The 15,115-nt window shown below is 43.7% G+C and overlaps 1 protein-coding gene across 1 annotated transcript in view; it reads left to right on the forward strand.

Moving 5' to 3' along the window:
* nr3c2 (nuclear receptor subfamily 3, group C, member 2) overlaps positions 1-15,115 on the forward strand; it is a 130,027-nt gene that overhangs the window by 798 nt on the left and 114,114 nt on the right. Inside the window, 14 exon segments of the mRNA XM_024136927.2 lie at positions 1,442-1,716; positions 1,719-1,756; positions 1,758-1,893; positions 1,896-1,916; positions 1,919-1,985; positions 1,987-2,078; positions 2,081-2,182; positions 2,185-2,241; positions 2,244-2,330; positions 2,333-2,362; positions 2,365-2,616; positions 2,619-2,690; positions 2,693-3,005; positions 3,007-3,375. Coding sequence (XP_023992695.1) covers positions 1,461-1,716; positions 1,719-1,756; positions 1,758-1,893; positions 1,896-1,916; positions 1,919-1,985; positions 1,987-2,078; positions 2,081-2,182; positions 2,185-2,241; positions 2,244-2,330; positions 2,333-2,362; positions 2,365-2,616; positions 2,619-2,690; positions 2,693-3,005; positions 3,007-3,375 — 1,892 coding nt within the window. The 5' untranslated portion in view covers positions 1,442-1,460.

A 15,115-nucleotide genomic window follows, 5' to 3' on the forward strand; every position in this document is an offset into this window, starting at 1 on the left:
ATCTGCATTCTAACTATTAATGCACTTTGGAAATAGTTTTGCACACTCTTCGATCAGTTGCCATCAATGTCAAAACTGTGATGTGCATTTTGGTAGATCAGATTGCCCCCAAAAATATTGCATAGKCTTCATCTGTCGTTACAACCTYGCATGTAGCRTACCTGTTTTTGTAGTTTGTGCGTCGACAACTATCCTATCTCCTAAGCGTTCTCATTTATTATAGTCTAACCCGTAATTAGGTCACGTCAATCAAAATATCAGCGTTTTTCTTTAGTCCTTCTCTTTGACAGTAGGCTACCAGGGCATAAGTTTACCAGGGCATAAGTTTAGGAACAACAACATTACATTATGCATAATATAAAGGGCTAAATGTGACAGCATGGGTCAATYTTGCGCATTGAATTATTCTCGAAAGTTGTTATATGTTTTCCAGAAGACGCTCAAAGATAGATACCATTTTCAAGTTATGTCGCAGCTACGCTGTGTCTGAAAAAACAACAGGGGATTGACAGAGTAGTCGGACCAATCCGTGAATGGCGTGATGAAAGTTTATGTGACGCTGMGTCTGTCTCTATCCAATGGAAGTGCCCAAGAGGAGGAAAMMAACACTATAAAACTACGTCATGTATTTTTTTTAAATCCAACTGTACTGACTTYGCGATTTAATAGTACAGTTAGTGCAATTAATCCTGAAAACCAGAAGTTATCATGTCATACATACATCTAAAGTAATGCATTATAAGAAGGAACTTGTTATGTATGGTAAGGTGTGATGGGGAATTGAGTCATAGAACTATTATTACTCAGACATGACAAGACACAATCTATAATGATAATTTAATAATCGTTTTCTGACCCCCCCCCCAGAGACATTCTCAGGTCTCCAAACATGACTTAGGCTGTCCCAAATGACACCCTATTCCCCCATAAGGCTCTGGTCAAAAGTAGTGCACTTTAAAGGGAATAGGGTGCCATTTGGGACATTCATGCCTTTAGGACAAAGTTCCCCTATATAACCATTTCAGGGATTCTTAGTTTAAAAACCAAAAGCAAATAAACAGTTAACCAAGAGTGAGAGGAATGTCTAAATGATTTCCAGAAATGAATATGACTTGATTGATAGAGAACATGCTTGCTGATTTAAAAGGATACTTAACTTGGATACTGTCGATGTTTGGCATAATTTTCCCGCTATAAAACCACCTTAAGTCAATCTTAATGAAATCGCCATCCATTAAATAAATACTTTACACTGTTCATGATTTAATAAATATTCGTGTTAAATTACAGTTTTTATATTCAGTAGTATGCTCTCAGCTTCGCCAATGTGAGATTCCAGCGGCTTTTGCATGATATGTGAATAATGCATAAAAATACCCTACCACTTTGAATTCATATTTAAACAGCATTCATCTAATTAATGTATTCCTTCAACCTGCAGGTAAATCAATGACCCAGCGATGGAGACCAAAAGATACCCAAGTTTCTTCGAAGGATCCACGGACACAGAGAAGAACAGATGGTCCCATGTCCCCAGCAGTGCCATGGACTACTGCTGCAGCGGAGCCGAGGAGGCCGACAGCCTGAACCTGAACAGCAACAGTGATGTCCTGATGGACATAGTCAATGTCAGCTGCTCCCCCAGCAGCAACACGGCCGACAGCAAGGAGAGTAACAATAACAACGAAGAGAAGAAGAAGCCAGAGCAGCAGCCTACCTCAAACTGACCCAGAACCAACACCAGCCTTTTGTTCTCCCCCCTCTTTAACAGTTCCCTCCATGGGAGGAAGCCAGAGATGATGGACTCCAAGGAGCTGTCCAAAACTGTGGCTGAGTCCATGGGCTTGTATATGAACGCGGCCAGGGAGGCCACAGACTTTGGCGGCTTCGGCCAACAGGGGGTCATTGTAGTCCGGGAAGATGTACCCAGCGGGAGTTTGCGGGCGCCCCTGTCTCGAGGACAGCCAGTGTGCTGCGTCCGCGGGAGCCCAAGGTGAAGTCCCCTTCTACGGGGTTCCCGAAGCAGCCAAGCTCCACCCCAGGGGATTGCTGCTCATCTGGAACCACAGCAGGGTCAGCCGTCTTGGCTTGTCTCTGTCCTGCAGCCCCCAGACGCCCAGCTCCATCTCCAGCCCCGGGGGCAGCAACAACCTAGTTTCGTCCACCACCAGCCCCACCTGCTTTGGGGGCCGTTCGCCTGTACGACCATCAGTAACCCCGTCAACCAGCATAACGCTGTCGGTCAGCTCTGGCCCACAACCACGTCCACAGGAGGAACTCGGTCACCTGCAGCCCGGCAGGCTCCAGCACGGTGGGGTCGCCTCCCCTCACCAGCCACTCAACGTGATGCGCTCGCCCATCTCCAGCCCCAGAGCATGAGCAGCGTGCGCTCCCCACCGTCATGCAGCACCTCTACCAACATGAGGTCATCGTCTGTCTCCAGCCCCACTGGCAGCACCAACAACATGAGAGCTTCATCATCTATCTCCAGTCCGACCACCGGGGGCCCCATGGCAATGTCCTTGAGCCCCAGGAACCCCTCTGGCGGCGGGGGTGGGTTTGCTGTGTCTAGCCCTGCTAGTGAACTGGGCCTGGTCCAGAATGACTCCAACAGTCCCGAGGAGAAAGAGACCAGCAGGACTTCAAGGAGTTTGAGTTCCCCAAGGTGGAGAGCGTGGAGGGGGAGATGTTCACGTAGGCCTGGACCACATGGGTATGGTGAAGTTCATCAAGAATGAACCCGACACGGACTATAGGAGCATGTGTCTGGGTAATGGTAGCAACAACACAAAGTGTAACCAGGCCACCGGCTGCCCCGGCAATGGCTCACCTTTCATCACACAGATAAAAAGTGAGCCAAACAAAGATGGCGGCGGATGCATGAATCCTCAGTGCTACACTGAGCAGCAGCAGCAACACTCTATGGGTCTCTTCCAGTCAGGTCCGTCCGAGATCACCTACTTGTCTCTGAGGGACAACATTGACGAATACAGTCTCTCTGGGATCTGGGACCTCCGGCACGGAGATGAATGGCAGTTACGAAGCCGGCGTGTTCCCCCACAACCTCCTGTCTAAAGTTAAACAAGAGAACAACGATGGCAGCTACTACCAAGAGAACAACAACAACGTTGTGCCCACCTCGGCCATTGTGGGTGTTAATTCAGGCGGACACTCGTTTCACTACCAGATCGGAGCYCAGGGGACAATGTCTTTCTCACGGCACGACRCAAGGGATCACGGGACGAACCCCTTGTTGAATCTAATTTCGCCTGTTACRGCGTTAATGGAGTCGTGGAAATCTCGGCCCGGCATGTCGCAGGGTCCAAGAGGAGAAGGCTATCCAGGTCACGGCTGCATGCCAGACAGCATGTCAAGGTAAGAAAGAAATCAATGTATGGACAAAAACAAACAGCATTGTGGGTACTCTAGTGCTGCTGCACAACTCCAGCACAGTAAGAGCGGCTGGCTGGCTCAGAGATGTTTGTTACTTTCAAAATAGAACAGTTTAAAGAGAAAACAAACTGCATTGTGGGTACTGTAGTGCTGCTGCACAACTCCAGCACAGTAAGAGCGGCTGGCTGGCTCAGAAATGTTTGTTACTTTCAATATAGAAAAGTTGAAGGAGAAAACAAACAGCATTGTGGYTACTGTAGTGCTGCTGCACAACTCCAGTACAGTAAGAGTGCTGGCTCAGAAACTGTTATGTTACTTTAGACTTGTTATAAGACGTGATGGATTGTCCACAGCATCTGCACAAAGCACACCCAGTGGTATAATCCAAGGGCTCTCATGTGCAGAGAGATGCTCCCTGCTATGTAGCTTTTGGGTGGAACTGAGTCTGTTTACTACAGTGTGACAGGATGAATGAAGGGGACAGGGTATCTGACTTAAAGACCATGTTGCTCAGGACCCAAGGGGTTAAAGAAGGGCGTTTGCTCCGAGTCGGGGACTACCAAAATACTAATAACAACAAGGCGTGGGAAAGGGAAAAGCAGCGGGATGTTGGCTTGGCTGGGAGAACAGGAACTAAGGGATGAGGTCCAGCATGGGATAGCAACATCGCAACATACACTGCTGCCCTGGCCCTATTCTCTACTGTATCTAACAGAGGTTAAAGTTTGCTCTCTTATCAGAGCTATGTGTATGGACAAAAACAAAATTTATTGTACTCTTATTGAGAGGTCCTGAAGGGACCTTGTGTAATGCAAATATATTTTTACGAGCTTGGGCTGGCCGTTATGTGGCGACGTCATAAATGATTATGAATGATTGATCACATGCTTTTGTTGCCAAATGTAGGAAACAAACAGTTGCCTTGCAGGGCAGAGCCCCGGCCACCAAACAAAAACAAACATGCAGAAAAACGGTTTGTTTTGCACAGGCAAATATGGCAACGTCTAACTTTGACACAGTTGTTGTCCGGACAGTTTGTCTGATGTCCCAGTTGAGTGTGAAGCTAAATACAGCATTATGATATTAAGATCCAGGATGAATAAAACAAAAGTATCACAGCTATGAAACCAACCAGGAAATTGGATTTTTTTTTTCAACTTTGTTGCAATTTCAGTATGTGAAGGAGTTACATAAGGAATTCCTTCCTTGCAGAAGGAGTTTGTTTATTTGTTTACAGTTAATTTAAAGATATGAAGATATGATTATGGCTCTGGTATTTGGAGAGTTTTGCGTGTGATATATTTCTTTATTTTTTAATTTCACAGAGGGGATGTATATTAATGGTTGTATAAAATCTGAGCTGATCACCGAAGTCGTAAAAGTATGCACGACATGGCACGCTGTAATTGCCCTGCTTATTATTGCATTTTTACCAGCTCGAGTCAGTGCAGGAAGCACTAAACAAAGCTGCAAACGGTATCCCCTCCTGACTTACAAAACCTTGATAGTCAGATGTTTCCCMAAGAGAAATACATGTGATTATTTGTGGCAATGGGGCCTGGCTTGGTATGTTTGTGTTTGTTGGTTTTCCCCAGAGACAAGCAGAGAAGATTAGGCCMACTACTGCTAGGAACTAGGCTAGCAGAATGGGTCAARGTSTTCCAATTTGGTTGCAACCAATGATTTATATATACACTAGTTGACTGATAGGGGGCGCTGTGTTGAAACCACCATGCCTCCATTTTAGCACTCCCTTACGTTGTAAAAACTATATTTTGGAAGCTTTAGAAGTGCATTTATTAATGTCTACATTCATTTTGCCACATGTATTATATTACAGACACATTAATGCATAATCTTAAATTATATTATGTGAGCTAAACATAAAAATAAAAAATGAAAAAATATATAGTATATTTTCCTTTAGTATATATTTTGTAGCTACTAATGTTACTTACCCCGCTATAGCAAAATATACTTCAATACATGTAATTTTGTCCTCAAAACATTTAATTGAAATATTGTAGAATTCCATTCATTCCTATGGAGGACTGCTCCTACTGGGGGAAGTGCCAATATGGCCGACCGGTTCCTTCAAAGCCTCTCAACGGCCAATACATAGCATCAGCCATCTAGGGTTTATATACATCATTGGTCGTAACTAATAATTTCTCTCTCTCCCCAACCACTTTATTTGAACGCACTCACAAACAGATCTACAACAATTATTCAGTCTCGCTCAAAATAGCACCAATAGCACCATCAGGCTGGTTAAAAATGGGGCAATGATCATGTCAGCCTTTGTCCTGAGGCTGTTATGTTGGTCCAGGAGGTCAGTCCCTGTCCCATTGACCTCCTATCGATAGACCATGRTACAATTCATCCAGTTGTTCTGGCTGTCTGATCAGGGCTATTCTTGTCATACTTGGCTATGGAATGGTCAGTCCACTTTTGGCATTCAGGATGTACAGTAGAGTATGTGACAGGGGGTTAGGGCATGTATTCAAAAAGTGTTTTTAGAGTAGGAGTGCTGATCTAGGGTCAGGTTATAAAATGTAACTGATCCTAGATCGGCACTCCTAATCTAAAGACTCTTTGTGAATATGGGCCCAGAGACATAGTTGAGATCAGGTGGGAATGAGTTAGATTTACATGCCATTCTGTCAGTTCAATTTCTATGGTTATKTGCAAACTCYTGTCATTTACTGTAACAACKCKKRKKAAAAACWATMTTCTACTGCKCTTRATYACCTAAATACTTGACTCTGCTTGTATAACRCTCTCMWACCCRCTCTTTCAAGATATCTGGCCTGGTTTGACCCCCCACTGATTTGAATAATGCTGGCTCATGATTAACAGAAATCWATTTCTCTTTCAACAGTGAGAATGATTATCCCTAGGGTACGAGCAGCAAATGAACTCAATGGTTTTTCCTAAACGGTTGGCCCGCCCCTGGCTTCATTGTGTTTTAAATCAATACTGGACACAGAGGAATAGACAGATGTTTGATTGGCAGAGGGAGCTGATGTCTATGTGCAGTGGAGTGACTATACGTGTGTTTGTCTTTACACACGTGGGTGTGGGTGTGTGTCGTTGTGTGTGTGTGTGTGTGTGTGTGTGTGTGTGTGTGTGTGTGTGTTGTGTGTGTGTGTGTGTGTTGTGTGTTGTGGTGTGTGTGTTGTGTTGTGTGTGTGTGTGGTGTTGTGGTTGTGTGCGGTGTGCCAGCTGCGCCTGCCTACAGTATCTGTGGGTTTCTGTGGGATAACAAGGATGCAGTTCCTGCCAAATGATCTGGCCGTTACCTTGGAGACAACCTGTCTCTTCCCCTATGGTGGGAGCCAAGCTTCAAGTGATGTTGACGGGATCACTGCCACCCTAGGCCTAATGAGATACAGCTTAGCCCCCTAATGTCAGGCAGGATGACAGTCAAAGGTGGGGCCTGGCCTGGCCGTATGGCAGAGACAGACACAGCTRTGGAACTGCCCTTCTCTATAAAACTATACACTTAGCTCCTCACAGGAGAGGTTCAATCCAACACYCACTGGGGAAGACTAGCCAGAGTCCTGCTGCTCTCAGAGAAACACTTCATTCCAACTACACATAGCTCATCACAAGAGGGGTTCAATCAAAACTGCACTGCAGAAGACCCATATGCCTGTGGTTAAGAAATATTGCTTTATTTAGTTATATTCCTGTGCTGAGATTGCTTGTTTTTATGTGATTAATCAAAGTTTTTTGGACTCATTTTTACTCAGTAAACAATGTATATGGTACCTAATAATTACATTTGAATAGTTRCAAGTAGCCAAGCGTTGCCGCAGTGTGAGTTGGGTTCACATAACCCCAAAAAGTCAAATTGCAGGAATTCTATGGTCCAGTTCAGCACTGGATGGGTTAGTATTGTGCACAGGCCAGTATTTCACCAGGAGAAAGTTACATAACCATTAAAAACCAGCAAGAAACTGGAACTTCCTTTGATCAACTGAAGCCTTGGATGGCAGGGAGGGAGAGAAGGAGGGAGAGAAGGAGGGAAAGAGAAAGAAAGATTGAAACAGAGACAGAGAGGGAGAGAAAATCGAGAGAGAGAGAGAAAATCAAGAGACTGCTAGGTCGAAGTAGAGAGAGAAATCCCTGTGCAGTTAGTATTTTTTTCAGGCTTCACTTTGGTTTCCTCTGTAAATGGGGTAATGTTTTTAATTAAAAATGACTGTTCGTCGGAGGAGTRTGGATTACTCAGAGCGAAAGCGTTTTAACTTTAATTCACAAGAGCAAAAAAAAAGAGAGAGAGAAAAAGAATCTCCTTGGCCCAGAATTATTTTCCGTCAGAGCCTGGTTTGCTTCAGTGCTTTGGGAGAAACAGGTGGCCAGCTGTATGCGGTGTAGAGATTGACATTTTGAACGCAGAGGATTTCCCCTGCTGTATTTAAATAAGATTATATTTGACTGTATGTTTGTAGGGAATCCGATAGAAGTATTTACTGTTTAAAGCTTGTAGGGCACCTTATAGTCCCATGTACAATACAGTACCACCTCAAAGTCTATGTAAAAGCTTAAAATCTTATTTTCAGTCTAGTTTCCTTACCTCCTCAATTGAGATATACACAGCCATGATCAAATGATAAATTATCTGAACAAAATATATTATAATAAAAGGACCTAGTTTTGGGTGCTGGATTATTTGTGTGCTCATTCCCTAAATCTCCAAATCTCTTGTAACCCTATTTAGAGAGTGCCCTGTTAAGCATTGACTGGGACTATGCTACAGTGTGTTGACATTTATAGAGTTTTGTTTCAAACTCTTGAGYCGCCATCCTAAATGACGAGCTACTTACAGGATAAATGCTGTCAAGCACCATTAAGTCATGGAAATGGTGTTAGTGTGTCACGGCCGTCAAAAGGAGGAGACCAAGGCGCAGCGTCGTATGCATACATTCTTCTTTAATACAAGAATGAACACCGAACAAAACAAGCAAACCGTGAAGCTATACAAATGAGTGCTGACAGGCAACTACACATAGACAAGAACCCACAAATACCCCAGGGAAATGGCTACCTAAATATGGTCCCCAATCAGAGACAACGATAAACAGCTGCCTCTGATTGGGAACCATATCAGGCCACCATAGACATATATATACCTAGACCTACAAAACCCCTAGATATACAAAAACCCTAGACAAGACAAAACTAGCATACCCAACCTAGTCACACCCTGACCTAACCAAAATAATAAAGAAAACATAGATAACTAAGGTCAGGGCGTGACATAGTATTTAAATCAATGTGGCCAGGGACAAAATTAAGATACAACCTAAAATGCCCAGTACACTTGTAGGTACKTAGTAGGTGGCTGGGTCTAAATCAGTACCACAAACATGCAAATACAAAAAGAAAACATATTTCTCTATCATCCTCCCACTAAATGTTATGCTTATGGATAAAAGAGAGTATTGATTTAAWGTTACGCCGACGTTTATTTTTTGCACATACMACATCTAGTCATTGTACTTCTATGGCACCAGCCTGGAGAAGAGGAGTAGAATCGAGTCAYGCGGATGGGAGGAAGTGCCGGTTAAAAAGGAAAAGAGAACGCTTTGCCTCTGGACCTGGGCCAAGTCCCAATGTTCTACTGGCAGGATGAAAGGGCAGACTCCTGAGAGAACGCTAATAGCCCTTTAATTGTATGTTCTTCTACTAAATTAATGAGTAGCATTGATTTGATTAATTCAGACGCGCTGGTACAATATCGAATTAAATCCACGTCCTCGTGGTGTGCCTCGTACGACTGGCCCCGGTGCATTGTGGGTTGTGAGGCTGTGAGGGACGTTAGTTGCTTGTTTGGGATGTGAATGTGAGACAGGGGTGTGGGGGTCATGTCCAAGGTGTCTTTACCTGCCCTAGCAAGGAAGGTGTTCCTTGAGAAGATAAAGACATTGAAGTCTGGGTCGTTGCTAATTCCACGTGGTCACATGAGAACTACTGTATGTCGGGTCCTCACCTTTGTGTTTGTGTGGGACTTACACACACACTGTTTTATGTTGAGTGCGGTATAATGCTGGATAAAAGAGGACTTTTTAAACGACAGGCTAACAGATGGAAGTTAGTCATAGACTGGAGATATCACAGGGGTGATATATAAAAACACAGTCATTATTGTCCTACAAAGTTGTGAGAAGAAAGTGCTCAAAAAGAATTACTTGAAGCTATGGACTAAATAAAAATAATTTACAGTTGTCTTATGAAATACATTTTGTATTATGACATTCAAAGACTGCCTTAGTTAAAAACACGGAACATGATTCTCTTCATAAAAAGATGAGAGGAGAAAGGAAGGATATGACCTAATTAATTGATACTCTTACAGCGGTAACTACTAGTTTCCTACCTCCCGTCTTTCTCTGTTGCGGCATCTCCCTCTCTCTTACTCTCTGACTGTACATTCTCTCTCCCTTCCCCCCTTTTCTTCTCGTTCACTCTCTGACTGTACCTCCTCCTCCCTCTCCTTTCCTCTCTCTCTCCCTCGCTCTTATTATACCTTCCTCCCCTCTCCTTCCTCCTCTCTCTTACTGTACCTCCCTCCTCCCTGTACCTCCCTCCCCCTCCTTTCTCCCTCTCTCTCCTCCGTTCTCCTCTCTCTCCCTCTCTTATTGTACCTTCCTCCCTACTCCTTTCCCCTCTCTCTACTGTCTTCCCTCCCCTTTCCCCTCTCTCTCTTACTGTACCTCCCTCCCTCCTGTACTTCCTCCTCCTCCCTCCTTTCCCCTCTCTCTCTCTGACTGTACCTTTCTCCTTCTCCCTCCCTGCTGGATCAGAATGCCTGTCCTCATTTCAACCTCTTCAGGGTTTGATGAAACTTGCCCAAATTCCCAGGTGGGTCGGTGGGTGGCGTGTGTGTGTGTGTGTGGTGTGTTGTGTGTGTGTGTGTGTGTGTTGTGTGTGTGTGTGTGTGTGTGTGTGTGTGTGTGTGTGTGTGTGTGTGGTGTGTGTGTGTGTGTGTGTGTGTGTGTGTGTGTGTGTGTGTTGTGTGCGTGCGTGCGTGCTAGACTTTATTGCTATCGCAGAATACAGAGCTTGTCCCTGTCCGTCATTGACTCTTTTACATACTGTATGAAGAGAATGTAACTGTATATTTCTATCACGCAACCACTACATAGTTATTGGGCACGCTGGTTTTATCAATAAAAGCTGTGGGGGAAATGATGAGATAGTGTCAGCTATTGATGAAATAGTTAATAAGACACTGAGCTCCATCACTAATAGACGATGTTTATGAGCTCCACAATGCCCCTTTTAGTTTGTTCTTATTTGGTGTAGGTACGATTCATACGAGATCAAATTACGATTTTGATATTACGGTACTTAATGGGTCAGATGATTAATGTATCTTATATATTTGATTTCTATCGTTTGATGGTACGGATATATCACATTCATCCTATAAGCAATGTGATCCATACTACAATTTAGTTTAGTTTTCTTTGAGTGAGATCCATACTACTTTAGTTTAGTTCTTTGAGTGAGATCCATACTACATTTAGTTAGTTTCTTTGAGTGAGATCCATACTCAATTTTAGTTTAGTTCTTTGAGTGAGATCCATACTACATTTATTTAGTTTGGTAGATCCTACTAATTTAGTTTAGTCTTTGAGTGAGATCCATATACATTTTAGTTTAGTTCTTTGAGTGAGATCATAGTACATTTTAGTTAGATTCTTTGAGTGAGATCCATACTACATTTTAGTTTAGTTCTTTGAGTGAGATCCATACTACATTTAGTTTAGTTCTTTGAGTGAGATCCATACTACATTTAGTTTAGTTCTTTGAGTGAGATCCATACTACATTTAGTTTAGTTCTTTGAGTGAGATCCATACTACTTTTTAGTTTAGTTCTTTGAGTGAGATCCATACTACATTTTAGTTTAGTTCTTGAGTGAGATCATACACATTTAGTTTAGTTCTTTGAGTGAGAATCAATTTAGTTTAGTTCTTTGAGTGAGATCCATACTAACATTTTAGTTTAGTTCTTTGAGTGAGATCCATACTACATTTAGTTTAGTTCTTTGAGTGAGATCCATAGTACATTTTAGTTTAGTTCTTTGAGTGAGATCCATACTACATTTAGTTTAGTTCTTTGAGTGAGATCCATACTACATTTAGTTTAGTTACCTTTGAGTGAGATCCATACTACATTTTAGTTTAGTTACTTTTGAGTGAGATCCATACTACATACGCATCATTGTCATTGTCTTCCACCCTGCATTCTGATCTGCTCTACTGACCAAATAAGGGCATGGCTCGATTCATCATTCATGTTTAATTGGAGTTTGTATTCAAGTTCTGAACTGCTGTGTTTCTTAGTCTAGCTAGCAGCTAGCTCATCGCTGGACATGACGGGACTCGACTCACTGACATAGGCGGAAATGGATGTCATTAAGAAAACACTTCCAAAAAATGTTAATTGTTCTGCTTCAGCAGCCCGTTAACTAGGTCAAACACACACCACGTACACATACGCGCTGTTCTCATAGGAATATGTCTAATACAACTGAAGAAATGGCTAGCACTTTGGCTATGTGATGGCATCGACCTACAGTAGTAGTAGCATAGTCTCACACAGAGCCTCTCTTTATATTCTAACCCGGTCTATGAGAAACAACAACGGCTGTGTCAGTCAGTGTGCTCTTTGCTTTGTCGGGTCTTGAGTTGCACCCATAAAACCCACCCCATAGAATCCCTGGTAGATTGTTATGACTCAGGCTATTGGGAGCTCGGCTTTTGTCACAAAAAATCATGTATGTAGCGCCCTGGGGACAAGCTCTGATAATGTAGCACCCTGGGGACAATCTCTGATAATGTAGTCACCCCGGGGACAGGCTCTGATAATGTATCACCCTGGGACAGGCTCTGATAATGTAGGCACCCTGGGGACGGGCTCTGATAATCGTATCCCTGGGGACAGGCTCTGATAATGTAGCACCCCGGGGACAGGCTCTGATAATGTAGCACCCTGTGGACAGGCTCTGATAATGTATCACCATGGGGACAGGCTCTGATAATGTAGCACCCTGGGGACAGGCTCTGATAATGTAGCACCCTGGGGACAATCTCTGATAATGTAGCACCCCGGGGACAAGCTCTGATAATGTAGCACCTTTGGGACAAGCTCTGATACAGTGACCCAGCCAAGGTAAAAGGAGACTTCCAGGGGTCTGATGACAGTCCATAGAAAAGACACTGTATCACATTGCACGCAGAGCTGACGCGGACGCAATTGGGTGACCAAGACMTAAAAAGGGGTAAACTGGTTTAGCAGGAATCAAAATGGCTGCCTATTGCAGGAAGGGATGGAGGGTAGGGTTAGAGAATCATCCTGTAATTGCCAGGGCTTTTGTGTTAATGACAATGACATTGGCCCACAATGGCCCCTGTTATGRAGAACAGATCCACAGCTATTGTGTACAGGTTGTGTGAAGGTATGTGTTGGGGTGGCTCTGGCGCCCTAGAACACTTGTGTCTCTTACAGGCTGTTGTATTGTTTGCAAGAAAGCCATGTTGTGCATCCTGAAAAATGTTGACTTGACAGTGATATTTTCATACAGCAAGGGTGAGAGATATTTGTTCCCATGTCTTGTTTACGAGTGTGCCTGGCTGCCATGTCCAAATAGCCTGGTGTCTTTTTAGGAGAAGACCTGGTCATAGGGCAACCTGGACCAACCTAGATCCAAAATGGCAGATCAGGATACACTAGAACCATTGTGTTCCCTGTCAATTGGCTCCGTGGACCCACAATGTTTCTCTACAGTGCACTGCCCAAGGACTGGCAACCCCCTGGCCCTGGTTTTACTGCACTGTACCTGGCACAGGCCAGACATTCCCTGTTTACTGTCTGCTGTTGTTTRGGCTGCCACCAGCCACTTGGTTTCAGCTGCTTGGTTCAGTCTAATCGGTRAGGGAGACAGGGAGCTTTTATTTGGYTTTAGCCCTGTTAAGCAGGTGGGTTTCTGTCCCGGCTTCAATAGGAGCAATGTTTTATATACAAACTTGCCCTGGGTTAGAAAGCCAGAAGGGGTTAGGGTGGTTGTGTTGTTAGTTACAGTGGCCCATACTGTGAGATTATGGCTCCAGCCACAAAAGACACCTATGAAGTTATGTTAGTTTTACTTTTGAATAGTTACTATACATTATTCTCAACACAATACTTGTTATCTTCTTCTTTGAGTAATGTATTTATTGGCAAGGTAATTGAGAGGGTAGCATGCTGCATGCTTCAGGTGTCCATGCATATGATTCCTCTTGTGCTACTCCTGATTTCTAGGAGATTGACCTCATTTAGAACACAAAAGATATTTGTCTTGCAAGAGCACCGTCTTGTCTAAAAAAACAAACAGAGAAAATAAACAGTGTTTTTTCCTCTCGATGCAAATTCAAGTAATAKCCGTTGCAGAGTAAATCTTACTAATGCAAATTAGCATTTAATCCGGCGCTTAAGGCATAACTGGAGCACACATCTGGAGTGATAATTAGCAGTTTTACGGTCTGAATGGATGGCTCACTCACATACTTAGAGGCTTGGGACAGCTAGCCAGCCATCCAGCCAGTCGGCACTTAAAACACAGGTAGTAATGCAGCTAGCTAGCTTGCTCCTTCAACCCAGCTTTAGCTAACACAATAACCCAGCTTCAGTAAACAACTCAAAACAACAAAATTGAGGCCCTCTAGATGGCTGTGGCATGGCACATTGTTTTTGTGGAATGAAACTAGCTCCTTTAGCAGAAGCGTCAGCTGACAGCTAACACTATGACACAGCTTCAGCTAACACTAAGACACAGCTAACACTATGACACAGCTTCAGCTAATAGGTAACACTATGACACAGCTTCAGCTAACACTAAGACACAGCTAACACTATGACACAGCTTCAGCTAACACTAAGACACAGCTAACACTAAGACACAGCTAACACTATGACACAGCTTCAGCTAACACTATAAGGACACAGCTAACCACTATGAGCACAGCGTTCGCTACATGACTAAACCTAAGGACACAGCTTCAGCTTAACAGCTAACACTATGACACAGCTTCAGCTAACCACTATGACACAGCTTCAGCTAATTCAGCTAAACCCACATGGCACATCTTCAGTAAACAACCAAACACAACTCTTGCCAACACTGCACTGTAGCCCATTAGATATGGCTGTGACATATGTGTTAGTGGTGCCCTCTCTGGTAGAGCCAGTCCACTTTTTCTCCCATTATTCAGAGGGGAAGTCTGACCTATTTATGCTCAATGCATTACGTAGCAGTGTGCTTCAGCTTCACTTTGTATCAGCCCAGGCAACAGTTGTTATCTTTGGCCTTGGGTAGACCAGGATTGCATTCCAAATGGACCCCTTCTCTTTAGTGCACTACTTTGACCACCAGGGCCCATAGGGAAATGGGTGCCTTTTGAGACCACCCCAGGGCTAACAGGGCTGAGTGTCTGTCAAGCTACATCCAGGAGTGTTCATTAGGGCCTCTCTGAAAACTAGCTGAGTAACCTGACTAAAGAGCTTGTAGACACAAACGTTCCATGGTAAATGACGTGTGTCACTTTACTGCCCTTACATTTTCATTGAAAGCATTGTTTTCTTCTTCCATCCACACAGTCAAATGTACCCTGACTTCCACATACTGTAGTTTCTTTGAACAGAGTAGTCTATTGTCAGTTCATTCTTCTA

Source organism: Salvelinus sp. IW2-2015, unplaced genomic scaffold (genome assembly GCF_002910315.2).
Source record: "Salvelinus sp. IW2-2015 unplaced genomic scaffold, ASM291031v2 Un_scaffold1055, whole genome shotgun sequence".
Lineage (NCBI taxonomy): Eukaryota > Metazoa > Chordata > Actinopteri > Salmoniformes > Salmonidae > Salvelinus > Salvelinus sp. IW2-2015.